Genomic DNA, 21902 nt, shown 5'->3' on the forward strand with positions numbered 1-21902 from the left:
GAATCTCCCACAATTAAAATTTTGGCAATTCAAAAATTTAAAAAAAACAAGAGCAAAAAAAAAAAAAAAAAAAAAGAGTTTGGTGCCTTCCCACATAAGTTCAAAGAGGACTAGACCTTGCTGCTCCTACCAACTCAAGTGCAGTCTGCTCCCTCATCTCTGGAAGATATTTAACTATGTTTCATCTTCTTAGTGAACTTTTTCCAGGTCATCCTTACAACTACACTCCACGCTGCTGCTTCCTAGGTTTTATTTCCATGTTTCACTAATCACCATCTGAGATAACTCTTGCTCAAATGACTGACTGATTGATGGTCTGTCTCCCCCACCTAGAGTGTAAACTCCATGAAAGCTGAGAATTGTGTCTACTTTTTTCCCTTCTATAACCCCAGAATCCTAGAACAGTGTCTGGTACAAAGTACCAGGCACACAGCACATATTCATTAAACAAATAGAGTACTCTAAATTCAAATCCACCACAAAATTCTTATCAATAAAATACCCTCTTTAATTGTTTCCTATCATGGGACCACTTCTTAGATTTTTTTATGAAAGAGAGTTCTACTGCCACCAAAAAAAGCTGCATAAAATTATAAGTTCCAGATGCAAAATTATATATTCATTATAATTAGAATCTATTTATAGTACTTAACATAATACTGCAACAACCACCCTGATGGCAATAATCCAAAGGTCACACATCCTTCTGAACAAGAGTCTCTCTCTACCCATTAGTCTCCATATATGTACAATAATGTTGTTCTATTTAAAGGGACACTATTTTTAAGACTCTTCTTGGGATTACATGATAAACTTAATTAAAAAATAATTAAGGCCACCAAGGGCTTTCTTAAAACCATTCCAATAGACTTTTCTAACATTGTCACACTCTGTGATCATAAACTTTGCCACACGCATCTGTACTTTCAGTCCTTCTTTTTCTTTTTCAAAGCACTGTTTCTTTTACATGCATGATTTTGTTATATCTTCAAATCACACACATTCATTACCTTGAATATACCTTTAGGAAACATTTAACAAACAACTGTTACCCTTTTGCACTCAGTCTGTCCACATGGCTAAGCATGGCTCATGCCCCATGCGGATGACTTTCTCCTAATCATTTAGTGTACAGCTCTTGTCTTCAGTGTTCATCTCCCTCCATTTCATACCACTTGGCATATATGTGTATGATTTTAGAACACTTTCACCTTGATGAGTTAAACTTTCATCAAGAACTGATCAGGAGATTTTTAAAATCCAGAAGTGTCAGTTCTGTCTATAACCATACCACCCTGAATATGTCGAATTTCATCAGAAGTGTCAGTTATGCCCGTTTTAAAATCTCTTCTCAACATAATTATTTCTCCATCCTAATGATATTGCCTAGCATGTTGAGATGAAAATCTGCAATGATAATATGATAATACATTCATTTCCAGAGCTAACAAAATTGCAAAAGAAATATAACAGCATAGTCACAACTGACTATTTTTTTGGTTGCCATTAACTACAGCAGACTTTTTAGCTAAGGCATATAGATATGTAATGGTTTTATATTAATATATGCTATATCAAAAGAAATATAAATTGATATTGTGGCAGTACAAATGAGTGCACTAGACATGGATTATGAAGCTGGTCTAGATACATCCAATTTTACTTTGAAATCACCAAAGAAGTGTGAAGGCAAAGTAAATTTTATGCACTTTATATAAAAGTCAATAGTAGGTGTTTTATTTCAGCCTTTGATCCTGGTGGTTTAAAGTGAATAGAATTTGCACACTTTAAAATTTAAGCACTATATCCACCTATGTATTATCTATAACTGTATCAAAGTAGAAATCAAATTTTCAATAAGAAAACAAAACATTCCTTCATCACAAGGTTGTGAACAGAAAAGCAAGTACCTGGAGTCAATAAAACACAAAAAAGTCCATCAACTCTGCTGAACTATGTGAGTTTATACTAAAAGAAAAAAAAAACTGTACTTGACAGGATTCTAGACAACAAACTGAAAATTACATGTCACATCTCGATCAATTCTTCTTTAATCACATTCTGTGATTGAAAGAGCACAGAAACATACTTCTTGTTCTGATATATTTATATTGAGATCTTAACTATCACTCTTGATCTCTGCAGTTTCTACTTCCATCTCTGGCAGTAATTCTCCATTGCTAGAAATACCAGTATGCCTTCATATAAAATCAAATTCCACATATAAATCATTAGCCTGTTGTCATTCTGTTAAAAACAAACCGAATCCCAAACTTTATAAGCCCTCTTTTTTTTTGTTATTCAAGATTCTCACAGGATGGGAGACACAGATCAGCATTTCTAGCTGTACTCTACATAGCACCCGTAGCCCCAAATCCCAAAAGTGTTGGCCATCCTGATCCAACAGAGGAGTCCTCATAAGCAGCTGGGTACCACGTGAGTCATCCACATCCTATTCTTTGTGTGCTGAAAATGGGCAAGTCTTCAATATCAAAGAATCTGAAGGTGTATGGAAAGGAAACAGATTTGGGTTTTCATAGGGCATTCGGCACCTTTTTGTTTTTTAGATCAAGGTTCTCCAGAGGGTCTGGCAGAAGTAGCTCTGTGCCTGTCATCACTGACTCCTGGCTTGACTCAGGGGCCTACAGGTTGGTTAGGGATGGGAGTGGTAAGGAGGGAAGGACATGGGTTGGCTGCTCTGTCTCAGTCTTGCCTGGGGTTGTTCCAACAGGACCCAGGGTGAGTTTCAACAGATGTGAGCAGATTTTCAGACTCCCCATTCTCTACCTGACAACTAAACAGGCCATTCCTTCAACATGTAATGGCACGGCCTCACTACATTTTCCGACTTTATGCTGAATTCTTCCCAACCCAGGAGTCCAGAACATGAGGAATGCAGACCATTCACAGTTATAAGCCCTGGGCATCAACAACATCACTCTGCTGAATACATAATTCAGTGCTTTTCAAAACAAAGAATATGATTTCATCTCATTCGTCTAGTTTTCCGGTCTACAGGAACTACTACATTTTATACCTACAGGAGAGAACAGCTGTGGTCGCTGCTGCCATATGACTAGGTTTTACTAAGATCCACTTGAAAACTTGAAGACTCATTCTCATAACAATTTCTAAATGCACAGCAAATCAATAAAAGTTCCCCCAAATTCTATCACAGTTAGAAGTTTCCACCTTAACCAACTCAGTCCAAATATTGAGAACCTGTATTTTCTAATGCCTTTTAGGGGTGAAGATTAGCCATCCATAGCTGCCCTTGATTTTGACATTACTCTGCAAAGGACTTCAGTATATCCTCAGTTATTTCCAACCACCATCTACTTTTACCAACAGAAGACTTTCCTCAATCAAAAGCAAACTACTAAAACGACCCAGAAATCACTCAAGTAAATAGCCAAAGTATTCCTCTGAAACCTCTTCCACCAATCTCGTTCCTTCTGCCAACACATTTTGAGAAATCAAGGCAGAGCTCTCCCAAAGCGGCTCTTGGATTTCACCTGCCCGACTCTCTCAGGGCATCTCCTGTCCTGGAGCCACCTGATCGCACACCAGAATCTTCCGCAGCGGTCGGCGCAGGCCCGAGAGCCTGGGACTTACGTTGTTCATGTACTCGCTGAGCAGGTCCTGGAGCGCTTGGCGCACCGCGTTGCACTCGGCTACGATCCGCTCGCGCCGGTCGTCGCGGGTGCACGAAGAGTCAGCCATGAGCGCTGCGCCGCTAATGATGCTCTCCAGGCGCTCCTCCAGGGACGGGCGGAACCGGGCCTCGCTGAACGTCATGGGATCCAGGATAATCTTGTTCTGAAAGGAGCGCAGTGCCAAAGAAATCAGCAGAGAAGAGGCGGCTACCTTTGTATCCTGATCTCGAAAACAGAAATTTCTGAGACCAGGACTAGACTCTCCCTAGAGAATAAACCAGCTACTTAAATAAAGGCTAAAGTGGCCTTGACACAGTCTCAACTTTCTGTAAGATACTTTGTCCTGAATCTAATCTTCAAGGAGAAAATGCCACGTTTTGTTTTAGAATGTGTTCTTGGGAAAGGCTGTATCAATGGAAGGGTTTTCTAAAGAGACTGTGACACTTGACTTTTTTTTTTTTTTTTTTTGTAGGCATCTAGAAATACACGTTTCAGTGTAGCACTTTGGGAAGCTAGGAGAAGATTTTAAAGCCCTAGACTAGAACATACAACTTGAGGATCCATTAGTGGTGACTTGTGTACCCACTGTGTCCCCTCATTAGAAGCAAAGGGTCCCATGGCAGGATGTTGTTTGAAACCTGAGTAAATAGCATCCAACAGGCATATACATTACAAGTTACAATACCTCCCACTAGGAACTAATACTTGGCCACCTGATGCAAAGAACTGACTCATTGGAAAAGACCCTGATGCTGGGAAAGATTGAAGGCAGGAGGAGAAGGGGGCCTCAGAGGATGAGATGGTTGGATGGCATCACTGACTCGATGAACATGAGTTTGAGCAAGCTTCCGGAGTCACTGATGGACAGGGAAGCCTGGTGTGCTACAGTCCACGGGGCCACAAAGAGTTGGATATGACTGAACAACTGAACTGAATTGAGGAACCAATGTCTTGTATAAAAACTAGATTTCTAGAAAAGGATTCATAATGTGTGTGAATGTATCTGTGTATGATTGAGATGCACAGAAATATGCATCCAGAATTCAACAGATATATCAGCCTGTGTGAAGATCTGGGAATCATCAAGTCTATGAGAATGCAAGGTAGTGAATGGTATACTAGCAAAACGAACAGAATAAGAGCTGACCTAAGAAGGCCCAATTAATCCCAACTTACAAAGGTTTACAGAAAGACAAGAATCAAAAAGAAGACTGAAACTATGGTCCGACAGAAAGAGCAGAATCTGAAGAACAGTAATTCCAGCAAGTCAAGGGGGCAGAAACACTGATGAAATGTGTGGTGACCAACTGCAGGAACAAGAGAGACAGCACCGACTTTGTCCAGTGGTTGGTTTCTACTGGGAACCCCTTTTCTGCTCTGAACAAGGAAGACATTCCAGCAACATTAATCAAAGTGAAATGACTTGCTGCAGGAAATGGTTTGCTCATCTTCACTGGAGGCACACACTCAGACATCCAAGGACCACCATGGTGGAGATGGAGTGAATGGTCTTCCAACTCTACGATCCTTTGGCAGGACTGCCTTGCCATCCTTTGATGTCATATATACATATATCTAAGAAAACAGAATTTATCATATCTACAAATATAATAAAGAAAGCAAATGAGAGAAGGTAGTTATATCATTGCCCACCTGCCACCTGCTGAGTACATAGTATGTGCCTACTAGATTGCTTAGTGCTAAAAAGAGGGTGAAGATAATAATAATAATAATAATAATAACCTTGGGTAGAATTTTTTTCCTAATAGGATATAAAATAGCTACTTAGTTATTACAAAATAGATTCAGGTATGCACTCTGGGAAAGCCTGTCCTAACTCTTCAAAACATCCTAAGGTATTTGAGGAGGGGGGCACTTCCCTGGTGGCTCAGCCAGTAAAGAATAAGCCTGCAATGCAGGACACCTGGGTTCGATTCCTGGATCAGGAAGATCCCCTGGAGTAGGGAATGGCAACCCACCCCAGTATTCTTGCCTGGAGAATTCCATGGATAGAGAAGTCAGGCAGGCTACAGTCCATGGGGTCCCAAAGAGTTGGATATGACTGAGCAACTAAGCACGCATGCATGCACATGCTCAAATGATCCATGGCTCTGATTCTCTGATTCCTGTAAAAATGCGAAACTCCATAACAGGGAGATCCTTTGAGCACAAAAGTATGACATCCTGAGGAATGAATGAAGCAAGTGGTGACTTAGAAGGACGCACTCACTAAATACAGACCAAGTCTGAGGTCCACTGGAATCGTGGATTTCCTAGGAAATTATTGGTCAGAGTTCTCTCTTCAGTTTAGAGGACGAACAGGAGATATGCTATTCTGTGATAGGTTTTGGCATAAAGACTACCTTCACATTTGCATTTTCTCAGGTTTTAGAAAAAGGATAATCTTTACTTAACTCAGAATAGTGTTACTCAAATCCTGTCCCTTGTGCCCAAGTAGCCTCCCAAAAAGTGTCAAAAAAATCACATGGAAGCCTCAGTACAGTGGATGGCTTTGCAGCTAGAGGTGTCCTGCCCCATTTGCCATCTGTTCTAGAGCTGTGTCTGCAAGGACCCTTCCCAATGGGATCCAGATGTGTTCTCTCTCCCTTTCTACTGCTTTTCAGATGATGCATTTATAATTTTTTTTTTTTACCATGTAACATGCATTAAGTACTGATACTCTAATTAAAGAAATAACTAATCAAAATATAATTAGGCTATTATCCTTTATAAGGATTACTGATTTTTTAAGTACTCTTTCATAGAAATTCCTATTAACATAATACAGTGAAAAGTATTTGTTCTGCTTTGAGGTTTCAGGAGACTCTTAAGAGTTATATATTGGCTTGAGGATAGATTTTTACTAAATTTTTGGACTAAAAATATAAAGAAATGCCAACTTGATAGAAATATACTGAGGTAAATTTGAACTCAATAAAGGCAACTGTAAAAGTTTCTCTGCAGAACAAGGAAAATGTACTATTGTCATTTTACTATTACTTCTTAAAGTATTTTCCATGGAATCTGAGCCTAGAGATGTAATGTTTTGATGAAAAATTAAGTTTTCCTGGCCAGATATTTTTTGGAAATACTGCATGGCCCAAGATACATTAACACATGAAATGCTTTGGGGAATTCTGCATTAAAGAAGTCAGTTTGCTGCAGCATTCCTCAAACCTATTTGAGCCTAGAGGGGGTGCCCTTTTAAAATACATGCATTATCTATGAGAACCTAAGGAACACACTTTGGGGATCTTAGCAAGAGAAAATTTACAGCAGCAGTGGAATGAGCTCCCAACCTCCATGGCCCGAGGCTGTCATGAAAGTAAATGCACTGAAACATTGAGCTTGAAAAACTCTGCATAAAAGTTACACTATTCATCATATTTCTAATGGAATTATTCATTACTTATAGATCACAGGGGAAAGGCTTTAAAAAAATCTCCCTGGAGAAGAAACAATAAATTTACAGTATTTCTATCTATATCCATGGTGGAGATGGGGAGCACCATGATGGATATGAAAAGCTAGAGGGGAGAAGCCTCTGAGGGGAAAGAAAAGGCCTAAAGGGTAGTACACATGTGCGTGTGCATCTGTGTGCATGCGTGTGGGGGGGAGGGGTTGGCTGTGTATGTCTATCTATGAGGGGTGGGTTCGGGTTGTGTGTAATGGGTATGGGTATAAATGGGGGCAGAAGGTATGGGTTGTTGGTGTGTGTGTGTGTGTGTGTGCATGTGTTTATTTTCAGAGAACTGGAGAGCTCTCAACCAGGCTTTAGGAAATCAGAAAAGAATATGAAAAAAAAAAGAAGAACCAGATGAAGTCAGGGGCTTAAGGACTAGAGGATAAGACCATCTACTGTTGTTAAAGTGATAGGAAAAACAAACTCCTAGAGCTGGATCCTGAGCAAGAAATTCAGAGAATGAAAGGCTAAGATGGATGAAGCAGGCGTGCTGCTTCTGAATTATTTGGGAATGACTTTTAAAAGAAACATTTAGGCAAGTTCTCTTTGCTAGCACATTTGAGGGTCATTTCACATCAGTATATACATCTTATTTTCTAGCATCAGCTCAGCAGGTCTTCGCCTCTCTATGCGGCTGCCCTCTACTGGCCAGAAGGCGCTCAGCAGCAGCAGCACCCAGGATCAAACCCAGCTCCTTGGTCACTGAGGGAACATTTCATGGGTAACATGCAAGCACCAGACAGAGAAAGAGCAAGGCCAAGCCTTCCCAGCTCTCCCTTTATGACAAACATGTGCTTCCACAAGAGGATTTTATGCTGTTTCCAAGTGTACAGGCTTATTTTTTTTTAGTCCACTGAGATTCTACATTTTAAATATCTAAGTCCCTTGTTTGCATTCCTAAAACTCATTTAATCTTTTTATCCTTTTGATATTTTAGTTCATCTTATATTGTCATTTTAGTTCATTTTAAAATTGTGAGACTGCATTTTTTTACTTTTTTTTCAAAAAATAAGGCTTACTTTAATTTCTTTTTATCTTATCTATTTTCAGACCCTTTATAATAATTGAACTGCATATCTTGCATAATATTTTGTACTTTGTGATTTTTACTTATTTTGATTAACATATTTACTTTAAAAATCACTGTTTCATTCTGACAGTTTATAGAGTGGTAACTGGAAAACATGACCACAAACACAGAAGCCACGATATTCCACTCCCAAGAAAAGGGGGCTAGGATCCTCTTCTACCATCAAGTTGGTGCTGTAATAGTCTCTCTCATCCTACATAACTGATTTCCCATTTTTTTTCCAGTGTTGAACTGTATAGAAGTTTTAACTTGAAATAATTCAGGGAACCATATCTTTTGAAACTACTTCCCAGAATAATACATTCACCTGTACTCAACCCACATACAGCTGTTACAAGAGCACTGTTTTTAAGTCACCCCTATCATCCATTCTTTTCACAAGAAGTCACATGATCTAAAATTTCAGGAATATACCCAGATGCTGAATTATACCTGCGGCAAGCTCTGACACCATAGGGTGTAGCAGAGAGACCTCTCTCAAAGCAAGAAGCTGAATGCATTTCAAATGGTTTGATAGGTCCACAATTCTGCACCCATGATATTACTGCCTCCATCTTATTAAAGAGGAAGATGGGGACAGATATATTTCTCCCCAGACATCCAGCTAGGAAACAAAGACACCTGGCTTGGAGCACAGGGCTTTAGACTTTAAGTCTAGTGTTCCGGTGGGAGGTAGACACAGAGATCTTCCTGGAGGAGATTACTCCTTAGCTGAGACATAAAGAATGACAAGCAGTTGACCAAGCAAAATTAGGGGCAAAAGAGGCAATGCAGACAAAATAGGAAGTGGGAACAAATGCACAATGTACAAAGTGTATCACAGTATACCAAGTGTATCAGAAGCAATTTACTGAAGCTGAAGTGTTAAGTCTGAAATCACAGGTGTAGTGTGCCATGAAGGGGTCCTAAGCAACTCTCTTTTAAGAGAAACTTTCGCTTAAACATAGTTAACTGACCATATCCACCTGCTGCAACTATAGATCCACCAGTTTCACAAGGAGTCACATTTGACCCCAGCAGCCCCTGTCAATCTCAGAGCCATTTCCTGTCCAGCGGGGACTTCTTGGGCAGGCAACCTCTCCTCTCGCTCTAGCCTCCTTACTGGCCCGGGTGAGACCAGCTCAAAATTATGCCAAGGCTCTTCCTATACTGTCCTCTCTTTCCTGCTAATTTCACAGGTAGTTGACCTGCATAGCAATTAAAAAGCTCTCTTGGCCTATTTCTGCTGGTTCTCTCCCACCTAATCCTCCACAGACAATTCCTTTATTACATGTCTAATCCCATCTGTTTTGGGATTTACTTCTCCAAGGACCCGAAAGGACAAAAAAGGAGACAAAGTGGGTGAAGAGAGCAACAGCCAGATCTGAGGAGCCTTCTCTGCTGTGTTAGGATGCTTTCACTCTGTAAATGCCCCTTCAGACACTGGAGAGTCATCAAGAGTTTGAAACATAAGAGTGACATAATCCTGTTTGGTTTGAGAAAGTTTTCCCCAGCAGTCAGGGAAGTCAGCTTTGGCAGAAAGAGAAGGCAGGGAGCAATTATCAAGCCTTCAGAATCCAGAAGAAAGATGGGCTGAGTACAAGATTGTGTTTGTATAAAAAAGATGAAGAGCATTGTATTGGGACACACTGAGAATGTGAATCTGCAAAATTTGGAGATATATTGGCTATAAGAATGTAGAAGGAGTCAAGGATAAAACCCAAATTTCTGGCATGAGTAACATCAAAATGCACATATCAACCAGTTCTATCCTGGGTGTCGCATCCTATTTTGTAAGTAAAGTTTTATTAGAACAGTCAGGCCCATTCATTTACATACTGTCTATGGCTATTTTCACACTGCAGTGGAACAGTTTAAAAGTTAGGACAGAAACTGTATGGCTCACAAAGTTTGGGATATTTCCTGTTGACTCTTGAAGAAAACATTTGCTGATTTTGAACAACTGTGATAGGTAACAGATAAAGAAGAGCAGGTCTAGAGTGTCTATGATTTATTTAAGTAGAAAAGTCTGGTGGAAAGTTGATTGTAAGTATTGATATATGAAAATGGGCCAGCTATAAAGTGGAGTAGCATTAGAATAAAGGCTGGAGTGGAAGCCATGAGAATGGATGTCCTATCTTAAGGAGATGGAACAGAATGAGAAGATCAGTGAATCCTAAACAGACTGGGAAAATCTCAATATATCACAGAAAAAAAGTCCAGAAATGACATGATAAAGAATGGTCAGAGAGATGTGATCAGACCTAAGAGATTTTTATGGCCATAGTTTACAAGGAAGGATACTAGGGAATTTTATAAAAAGGGTAAATAAGCTCAAGACTGAAAATGTTCAGTGAAACTAAGGTAAGAAGTTACCTGTGGCAAATTGTGTGCTTACATGTGTATATCTGTGTGAATGCAATATTTATTTATAAATATTTTAATCCAAAAGCCACATCAGGCTCAATAGAAATTAGTAGAAGCAATTTATTTAACTAAATAAATTGGAGATAAAACAAAAATATTTTCAAATTCATAAAAAAATTTCAAATTCATAAAAATATTTAACATTTTCAAGAAGGTTCTAAAAACAACTAGAAAATAGAAAGAACTAAATGGTATCAAATTAGGAAGGAGTAGATAAAACTGCATATTTCTGATTGCAGATGTTATAACTAACTGCTCACTTAGAACAAATGGAAATCAACCAAAATTTTATTGCAAATTAAAATTTTTTAAAATTCATGAAAGCATTTATATTTATATGTAAAGTCAACTGCCTCTATACATACAAGAACTATCCAATTGGGAAGAGCAAATTTATAAGGACAAGAATTACAAAACAACATACACAGAAAAACACACTTAGATGTCAACTAGATACAACAAGAAATGTGCTGAAGAAAGGTGAGTGGTGTAGGCAGAGGGCACAGGGCAGAGGTAGACCTGGGACACACACCCTCTAGCTCTGGAGTCAAGTTCAATGGAATGGCCATTTCTTCATCTTAGACACTAAAGTAGTGTCTAGTAGCAGTGTAATGTAGTACATGATCCTTTCTCCTTTAAGAAGGTATGGAAAACAGTGAATAATGATTAGAGATCAGAACTCACAAGATGCTTTTTGTTGTTGTTGTTCAGCTGCTCAGTCGTGTCCAACTCTTTGCAAGCCCATGGACTACAGCATGCCAGGCTTCCCTTCCATCACCATCTCCTGGAGTTTGCTCAAACTCATGTTCATTGAGTTGGTGATGCCACCCAACCATCTCATCCTCTGTCATCCCCTTCTCCTCCTGCCTTCAATCTTTCCAGCATCAGGGTCTTTTCTAATGAGTCGCCTCTTTGCATCAAGTGGCCAAAGTATTGGAACTTCAGCTTCAGCATCTGCTACTTTGTTGTTGTTTAGTCGCTAGGTGGTGTCCAACTCTTTTGCAATCCCATGGAATGTACTGCACCAGGCCTTTGTCCATGGGATTTCCCAGGCAAGAATATTGGAGTGTTTTGCCATTTTCTTCTCCAAGAGATCTTCCCAACACAGGGATTGAATCCGAGACTCTCACATTGGCAGGAGGATCCTTTACTCTAAACCACCTGGGAAGCCCACAAAGCTACTTTAATCTAATTTTATTTTGTTATCTATCTCCAACTGCACAGCAGGCATTATAACATACTTTTTCTACCAAGAAGGTAAACAAATATTTCTTAGTCTTTCCTGAGCTATGAATTAACAACCATCTTAAAGCTGAGTTCTTACCTAATGGCACTCAAAGCAGCAACTGAGCATGACTGGTGTAGGTGGTAAGATCAGGAACATAAAAGTAATATATTTAATTACAGTTATGTCAGTAGAAAAGCTCCAGCACACATGTAACCCTAATGGAGTGGTTTTACACCCACAGATTATATTCCCAAGATTTTTAAGGCACAGCTGAGGAAAGACGAGGCCTGGCATGTTGCAATTCACGGGGTCACAGAGTCGGACACGACTGAGTGACTGAACTGAACTGAACTGAGGAAAGTGAAGGCTTTTTTTTTTTTCCCCCTTTACTAGCCAAGAAATTACTTGCTAAAGACTGGGAGAAAAATATTATTTATTATCTTTAGATCTTCCAGGCTTTCACTCTTAATTAAACTCTTTAGAGACGTACTTAGTCATCTCAAATGCATACAGAATTTTCAAAAGGCCAGAAAAGACAACAACAACAACAAAATTATTTAATCAATTGTTTTCCTAGCTCTAATCTTATACACATGGAAAAAGTCAATGCTAGTGGTATGAGGAAGTTCTGTGTTTCTTTGTTGTTTGTGACAACCAAGTAAGATAAACGTGCCCTGAGTTTTTACTACCTACATAGCTCAAGGTAGCAACTAACAAAAAATAATAAATTGTGCTGTTCTACCTCATAAACACCAGACCTTCACCACCTACTGTCCAACATAACTATTTCAAATCAAACATGCAGAAGAAAGAATAAATGTCAACATGCCCTTCTGCAACCATTCACTTTCATTTTTTAAAGATGTTGGAAAAAAAGTCTCACAAAAGAAGGTAATTTTAGTCAAAGTCTTCCTTCTAAAGGAATATGTCATTCTGGTCTGGAGTAATTAAAGCAATGCAAATCAGAAAACTTAAATGACAACGAATGTTTAAGGGAAGGAATATTTCTCCTTTAAATATTCTGAGACTTTTCCTGGAATTGCAACAGTGTACATCTCTTAACCTCCCTTTTTTTTTTTTTTTTGCACTTTTATCATCACTTCATCCTATTTACCTCTGTGTATTTAAACTCTGTACTTTGTCTTGTCTTGGGGTAGGTTTTTTTGGTTTCATTAATAAAATAGCCTTTCCTTCCTTCCTTCTTTTTCTCAAGTACGAAGTTCAGGAGTTTTTCTGTTTCTTGATGCATGAAGAAGTACAAAGCCCTGTGGTCTGGAGTGAAGAGTTCTGTAGCCTGGGTGAAACATGAAAATGACTGAGCCTTCCCAGAAGAATGGAAACTTTGGTTCAATTCAGAGCCTTCTGTGGCCTCCGTCTGTCAAAGTCATCCAGGTCATAGAAGTCACAGAGAATTTCAGAGTTGTCAATATTTGTTAAGGCATTTAATTTTATTCACTGTATTATTTTGCTGCTGAAATAATTCCAAACAAAGCAAACAAATGAACAAGTCCCAGCAGTATCTATCAACCAGTCATTCACTAGATGGTAAGACAGCAGCACCACTCAATGTACATGAATCTGAGCAAACCCCAGGAGATAGTGAAATACAGGGAAGGCGGGCGTGCTGCTGTCCATGGGATCACAAAGAGTTGACTATGACTTTGCTACTGAACTACAACAAAGAATTATTTTTTAAATGTCTATCATGGATTTGTGTGCTCAGTCCTTTCTGACTCTTTGCGACCCTATGGACTGTAGCCCACCAGGCTCTTCTGTCCATGGAATTCTCCAGGCAAGAATATTGGAGCTGGTTGCCATTTCCTCCTCCAGGGGAATTTTCCCAACCCAAGGATTTAACTGGCATCTCCTGTGTCTCCTGCATTGGCAGGCGAATTCTTTTACCACTAAGCCACCTGGGAAGCCCAAAATGTCAGTTGTCAGTTTAAAATCTAATTATCCTTCAGGCAGTCTCTTCCAGTCTCCCATTATAGTGTCTATAGACAGAGGGGGGAAAGGAATTTTATAGCCCCAAAAATTGAGAATGACAGACATCTACTGATAATGAAGCATGGTCCTAATTCCGATTCTGAATGCTTTAAATCCTTCTATTAAAGATTGACGTCTGAGATAAAAGCATAAATCAAGACCATTTTAATAAATTAACTGAGGTGTCTAAATCAGAGTGTGTTATTTGTTTAGTTTTAAACACTAATTCTCCCTGTGGTGTATCAATAATTAACACAGATTCATTTTCATCTTTTTCATTCTTTCCCAAGCTTCTCTCCCAGTGTGAATCTTTCTATCTCTAAATACAAAGTTGTTCACAGCCCAACTGGGGTAACATTTGAAATGGAAAATACTAAAGGTACTGAGTTTTAATCACCTAATTATTTTTATTACAGAGAAAGTCTAAGCTTCATTTCTGAATTTGCCTTAATTTTTAAGATTGTATTTTAAAATTGATTTAACACTTTCTTCTCAGGCATATACTTAAAGATTAATTATACCATTTATAATATACTTAAGATATTATTTATAACTAAACAGCTCAGTTTAATTGGAACTAAATGACAAACATAATGACTTGATAATTATGTAGCACTTTTTATTCTTAGATATCTAATGTTTTTTGAAAGAGAAATGTATCTAAGACCACATTAATTTCATTTTAATTTCATTTGAGAAGAGAGTCTGCTATTTAGCAAGATGGAGTTATATATTTACCAAAGGCAATGGATTAAAAAAGCTGGGTGAGGAAGTTCAGCTGTGGACTCTTCCTCCTGGATGTTTTGATCTTAGGGAAACTGGTTTCATTTTGCCTAATTCCATCATCTATGTTGCTGAGTTGTTGCAAGCAATTCATGAGCGCACTCTCAAGCTCTGACAAGAACAGTACTTAACAAATCACAGTAAAGCAGGGTAGAGATATTACCCTCTGCTTTACATTATGGACTGATCAGAAAGCAAGTGTCTAAACTGTCTTTAATCAAAATGAGCCTTTAGATGGTTGAAGAAAAAAAAAAACAAACTGATTTTACTCTTTGGCTGAAAACACAGCATATTATCACTTCAGTCTCCTTAACTTTACATTGTTGACCCTCTTTTAAAACAAGTCTTCATCCTCTTTGACTTCTGTGTGAAGTGTTAGTTGTTCAGTCCTATCTGACTCTTTGCAACCCCATGGATTGTAGCCAGCCAGGGTCCTCTGTCCATGGAATTCTCTTGACAAGAATACTAGAGTGGGCAGCCCTTCCCTTCTCTAGGGGATCTTCCTGATCCAGAGATCGAACCCAAGTTTCCTGCATTGTAGTCAGACTCTTTACAGTCGGAGCCACTTCTGGTGGACTTCTGTGTAATACTTAATACCATTTACCATCCACTCCTTAAATTAAGCCTCACCTGTGCTAAAGGGCTTCCCTGGTGGCTCAGAGGGTAAAGTGCCTATAACACGGGAGACCCAAGTTCGATCCCTGGGTCAGAAAGATCCCCTGGAGAAGGAAATGGTAACCCACTCCAGTATTCTTGCCTGGAGAATGCCATGGACGGAGGGCGGTGCAAAGAGTCACACACGACTGAGCGACTTCACTTCTTGTGCTAAAGGAAACCGTGCTCTACTGTGGGTCTCCTTGTACCTCTCCGACAGCTCCTTCTCTCATTCCTTCCCCAGTTCTCTCTTGATCTACACGAGCAGCTGGCATATCTTAAGGTCCTGCCCCTTGTCCTCAGAAATCTCACTGCCTTCTTTCCCGGAGAGATCTCCTACCCAGTCTTTAGCCATTATCTAGTCATGAACAAGAACTCAAATCCCACATCCAGTCTTGTCTCTCGAGGCCCAGGCCCTTCCCTATAGTGACACACTGACCATTGCCAACTAGATATCCAATTGTCACCCCAAGTATAAAGGAACTCTTCATCTTCCTCCAAAGCTTAGCAGCCTCAGTCCTATGGAGGAAGAAGCAGGAGAGATAAACAGGAAACTAAACTCTCACTTCATCCTCCTGGTTCGCTAGTGAGAAAGTAGAACCCACGAGAAACCCTCACTTGAAAAAGAAATGAAGTGTTGCTCCCACAGGCTAGGTGCTTGTTGAGACCACACAGTAAAAACTTGAGGAGTCATTCTGGCTCTGAAGTCCATGTGCTTGCAGCCTCATTCTCTCAGGCACTTCTATTTAAAGATCAAGCCATTCTTGTAATATATGCTGTTGTTCAGCTGTTCAGTCATGTCTGATTCTGCAAGCCCATGGACTGCAGCATGCCAGGCATCCCTGTCCTTCACTATTTCCTGGAGTTTGTTCAAACTCATGTTCTTTGAGTCAACGATGCCATCCAACCATTTCAACCTCTGTCACTCCCCTTCTCCTCCTACCCTCAGTCTTTCCCACCAGGAGTAAAGTGATACAGAGGTGGACAGTTTGGATTAAAATCTTGGCTCCAGTTCCTTCTAGCTGTGACTTCGAACTGAGCAGGCTGCATAAATGATGAAGGTCTTAGTTTCCTTATTTATAAAACAAGAACAACAGCAGTATCTATAGTGTAGAGTCATTGAGAAAATAAAATAATATAGGTAAGGAGCTTAGAATACTATATGGCACAGAGGAGTAATAAATTTTAACAATGAAGTCATTTAAAATAACTCTTTCAAATACTTTGTGTGTGCTTAGTTGCTCAGTCATGTCCAAATCTTTGCAACCCCATGGACTGCAGCCCATCAGGCTCCTCTGTCCGTGGGGATTCTCCAGACAGAATGCTGGAGTGCACTGCCATGCCCTCCAGGAGATCTTCCCAACCCAGGGATCAAACGCAGGTTTCCTGCATTACAGAAGGATTCTGTAGTTCCACTGTTACTCCCCCCTCTACTCAGGTCATTGTTGTTTCTCATTTGCTCCATCATCAAACTCTAAATTAACCTCCTTTCTTGTACAACTTATTTTTCCCTAACAGGTCATTCTTAAAATTCTTCTCAGTTCTTCTGCTCCACTGGGCCAAACCCTTCAATGGCTGTCAAACTACCTCTAATCACCAACTATCTGACAACTTAGAGATACCGCTCAACTTACCTGGTAGTTCTCCAATTCTATTTTCATCATTCCTTTTGTAAGATTTGTTAAAGTCCCCAATAGAACTAAACAATGGGTTGCATTTTTTCATCCAACCCTCAGAATTGGGATGTCATTTTTAGCAAGGACAACTTAAAGAAATGTAACTTCATATCCATTCACTTCAAGTATCAGCGACCTTCAAAATTCTCTCCAGTCTAATGGCAGTTCTGCCTCTCAATGTTATCTCCAAGGACTCTCCCTGGAAACTCTTGGTTTGAGACAAAGTGGTGCCTGACTACCACATTCCACCTCCATATGCTTTCATGGGTGCTATGATATTAATTCTCTTGTTAAAACTGTGGGCCTCCCTGGTGGCTCAGCAGTAAAGAATCCACCTGCAATGCAGGAGACTCAGGTTCTATCCATGAGTCGGGAAAGTCCCCTGGAGAAGGAAATGGTAACACACTCTATATTCTTTCCTGGAAAGTCCCATGGACAGAGGAACCTGGCAGCCTACAGCCCATGGGGTTCCAAAAAGTCAGACATGACTTAGTGAGTAAACAACAACATTGAATATTTTAGTACCTTCCTCCCTGTTGCTTGTCTGAAGCCCACGTTGACCCTATGCAGGGAAGACTATCTTCAACTCTCTGTGTACAAGACTCTCTTCTTGCTGCTAAGTCACTTCAGTCATGTCCAACTCTGTGCGACCCTATTCATGACAGCCCATCAGGCTCCCCTGTCCCTGGGATTCTCCAGGCAAGAACACTGGAGTGGGTTGCCATTTCCTTCTCCAATGCATGACAGTGAAAAGTCAAAGTGAAGTCACTCAGTTGTGTCTGACCCTCAGTGACCCCAGGGACTACAGCCTACCAGGCTCCTCCGTCCATGGGATTTTCCAGGCAGGAGTACTGGAGTGGGGTGCCATTGCCTTCTCCAGACTCTCTTCTTAAGTCCCATTATTTAATTCTTTGTCATTTATCATCCAGCTCTACTGGAGATCAGTAGAGAAATAACTCTAGAAAGAATGAAAGGATGAAGCCAAAGCCAAAACAATACCCAGCTGTGGATGTGACTGGTGATAGAAGCAAGGTCCGATGCTGTAAAGAGCAATATTGCATAGGAACCTGGAATGTCAGGTCCATGAATCAAGGCAAATTGGAAGTGGTCAAACAAGAGATGGCAAGAGTGAATGTCAACATTCTAGGAATCAGAAACTAAAATGGATTGGAATGGGTGAATTTAACTCAGATTACCATTATATCTACTACTGTGGGCAGGAATCCCTCAGAAGAAATGGAGTAGCCATTATGGTCAATAGAGTCTGAAATGCAGTACTTGGATGCAATCTCAAAAATGACAGAATGATCTCTGTTCATCTCCAAGGCAAACCATTCAATATCACAGTAATCCAAGTCTAGGCCCCAACCAGTAACGTTGAAGAAGCTGAAGTTGAACGGTTCTATGAAGACCTACAAGACCTTTTAGAACTAACACCTAAAAAAGATGTCCTTTTCACTATAGGGGACTGGAATGCAAAAGTAGGAAGTCAAGAAACACCTGGAGTAACAGGCAAATTTGGCCTTGGACTGCGGAATGAAGCAGAGCAAAGGCTAATAGAGTTTTGCCAAGAAAATGCACTGGTCATAGCAAACACCCTCTTCCAACAACACAAGAGAAGACTCTACACATGGACATCACCAGATGGTCAACACTGAAATCAGACTGATTATATTCTTTGCAGCCAAAGATGGAGAAGCTCTATACAGTCAACAAAAACAAGACCAGGAGCTGACTATGGCTCAGATCATGAACTCCTTATTACCAAATTCAGACTTAAATTGAAGAAAGTAGGGAAAACCGCTAGACCATTCAGGTATGACCTAAATCAAATCCCTTATGATTATACAGTGGAAGTGAGAAATAGATTTAAGGGCCTAGATCTGATAGATAGAGTGCCTGATGAACTATGGAATGAGGTTTATGACATTGTATAGGATACAGGGATCAAGACCATCCCCATGAAAAAGAAATGCAAAAAAGCAAAGTGGCTGTCTGGGGAGGCCTTACAAATAGCTGTGAAAAGAAGAGAAGCGAAAAGCAAAGGAGAAAGGAAAGATATAAGCATCTGAATGCAGAGTTCCAAAGAATAGCAAGAAGAGATAAGAATGCCTTCTTCAGTGATCAATGCAAAGAAATAGAGAAAAAGAACAGAATGGGAAAGACTAGAGATCTCTTCAGGAAAATTAGATACCTAGGGAACATTTCATGCAAAGATGGGCTCAATAAAGGACAGAAATGGTATGGACTTAACAGAAGCAGAAGATATTAAGAAGAGTTGGCAAGAATACACAGAAGAACTGTATAAAAAAAGATCTTCACGACGCGGATAATCACGATGGTGTGATCACTCATCTAGAGCCAGACATCCTGGAATGTGAAGTCAAGTGGGCCTTAGAAAGCATCACTACAAACAAAGCTAGTGGAGGTGATGGAATTCCAGTTGAGCTATTTCAAATCCTGGAAGATGATGCTGTGAAAGTGCTGCACTCAATATGCCAGCAATTTGGAATTCTCTTGCTTTTTCCATGATCCAGCGGATGTTGGCAACTTGATCTCTGGTTCCTCTGCCTTTTCTAAATCCAGCTTGAACATCAGGGAGTTCACGGTCCATGTATTGCTGAAGCCTGGCTTGGAGAATTTTGAGCATTACTTTACTAGCATGTGAGATGAGTGCAATTGTGCAGTAGTTTGAACATTCTTTGGCATTGCCTTTCTTTAGAATTGGAATGAAAACTGACCTTTTCCAGTCCTGTGGCCACTGCTGAGTTTTCCAAATTTGCTGGCATATTGAGTGCAGCACTTTCACAGCATCATCTTTCAGGATTTGAAACAGCTCAACTGGAATTCCATCACCTCCACTAGCTTTGTTCATACTTTCACTTTACTCACTTACAAGAACAATGTTTTTAAATAACTTTAAAAAAGTAGGGCTTATCCACATGTTATATTTCTGTGTAAAATCCTCTCCTCCATATATCCTTAAATAGTAAAAATGGCAAGCAACCTGAGAAAGAATCAAGAAGTGACATGAACCCAATAATCCAGCAACTGAATAATTAGTTACTGGATTGTCAATGGTTTAAATGTTTCTAAGTTTAATAATAGGAGAAACAAACTTCTTATCCCTCAAATTAGTTACACTCTATGTCTGTGATTTGGAATGTTAAATTATCCACTTAACACAGAAAGTCAATTTATATTTCTCAGAAGCAATTATGACTTAATTGCTGTTATCAACCTAATAAATTACTAGGTGATTTCCACAAACTGGTTATACACTCAAATTTCATGTCTGATGAAAGAATAATTGTATCAATATTCTGCAAATATGAAAAGGAAATTGGTTCATTGGCCACAAGGGAAATGCATACACCTTGAGTATAAACTCATCTATCTTTTTCTGTCTACTTTTAAGCACACAAATTAAGATGAGAAAGATACATTTTGCCTCTCAGAGGAATAATGTGCAATACGTTAATTGCTTTTCAAGAAACACAGCATGGCCTGACAAATATTCTTTGTACTTAATGAGGATGTCATGTTCTTCTTTGAAGTCTGGATTTTGATGTGCATCCATTGATAATACTTTAAATCATACAGAGTCTTTGTATAACACTGGAACACAGACATCCGAAACGGGTTAACCCAACTGAGAAGATAATGGATGCTCTTTGGAACACAATAGAATGTTTATGAAGGAGTGTCATGTCTCCTCTGGGGAAATTGATATGGCCACAGTGCAGAAGGCTGAGAAGAAATTATGGGAGGATAATCTAGTGAGCCACTAAGATCAAAACAGTGAGCATTTTCATTTGTGAATCCTTTCAACAAATGTTTATGCTCACCGTACTGATAGTATGAATGAGACCTGGTCTCTGTCCTTCTGGTGCTCACGTCTGTAGACACAGAACTGCAAACAGAATAATACACTTACTACTAGTATACTCAATGTCTAGTAGTAACATAAAAGGGACAGTAGTTTAGTTAAAAGGAAAATCAGAGAGTTTCAAAAAATAAAGCACCTTGGTAAGAATGGGTATACATTTATTAGGTTAAAAAAAGGCAAAGATTTCAAACAAAGAAAGGAGGGAATGTATGAAAGAAAAAGCAATTGTACATCTGAAAAATAATAAACAGTTAATTATGACAGGACATGGAACAGAACCTGAGAAAAAAGAGAATCTGAGATAAAAGAGGTAGTCGGGGTCCTAGTGAAGTGATCTGATGCATGCTAAGAACTTTAAATTATATCCTGGAGATGGAATTTCACTGGTAAAGAAAACATAATATCTGATTTGCATTTTGGTAAAGCTAGACCATCAGAGGTAATGGGATGGAAGGTGAGCAGGCAGAACAACCAGTGAGCAATGGTTCAGGCCAAAACATGGACCTGAATAAACTGTGGTCATAAAACATGAAAGTGAGAGGGTCCAGCCAAAAATTGTAAAAGGAACTGAATTTACAAGAGTTTAAGATTAACTGGAGAGGAAAGCAGGTAAGACTCTCAGCTTTCTGGATTGAATAACCACATTCATAAAGGTCACTGCTGCTGCTGCTAAGTCACTTCAGTCGTGTCTGACTCTGTGCGACCCCAGAGACAGCAGCCTACCAGGCTCCTCTGTCCCTGGGATTCTCCAGGCAAGAACACTGGAATGGGTTGCCATTTCCTTCTCCAATGCATGAAAGTGAAAAGTGAAAGTGCAGTCACTCAGTCATGTCCAACTCTTTGCGACCCCGTGGACTACAGCCTACCAGGCTCCTCTGTCCATGGGATTTTCCAGGCAAGAGTACTGGAGTGGGGTGCCAGTGCCTTCTCCACATAATGGTCACACTTTAGTCTAAAATAAGAACTACTAAAAGACAGGCTAGGCTTGACAGGGGAAAAACATTATGTTTAGTTTGAGAGCATTTGTATGCTTAGATTTTATCCAGACTAACATGTCACACAACCAGATGG

At 39.7% G+C, this 21902-nt stretch overlaps 1 protein-coding gene across 2 annotated transcripts in view; it reads right to left on the reverse strand.

Moving 5' to 3' along the window:
- The window catches only part of LOC120860803 (catenin alpha-2-like), a 1410064-nt gene that overhangs the window by 857157 nt on the left and 531005 nt on the right, over window positions 1-21902 (reverse strand). For both annotated transcript variants that reach the window (XM_040236521.1, XM_040236522.1), the window contains one exon: window positions 3616-3819. In XM_040236521.1, the coding sequence (XP_040092455.1) occupies window positions 3616-3819 (204 nt within the window). The remainder of the gene's footprint in view (window positions 1-3615; window positions 3820-21902) is intronic.

The sequence above is a fragment of the Oryx dammah genome, unplaced genomic scaffold (genome assembly GCF_014754425.2).
Source record: "Oryx dammah isolate SB20612 unplaced genomic scaffold, SCBI_Odam_1.1 HiC_scaffold_11203, whole genome shotgun sequence".
Classification (NCBI taxonomy): Eukaryota; Metazoa; Chordata; class Mammalia; order Artiodactyla; family Bovidae; genus Oryx; species Oryx dammah.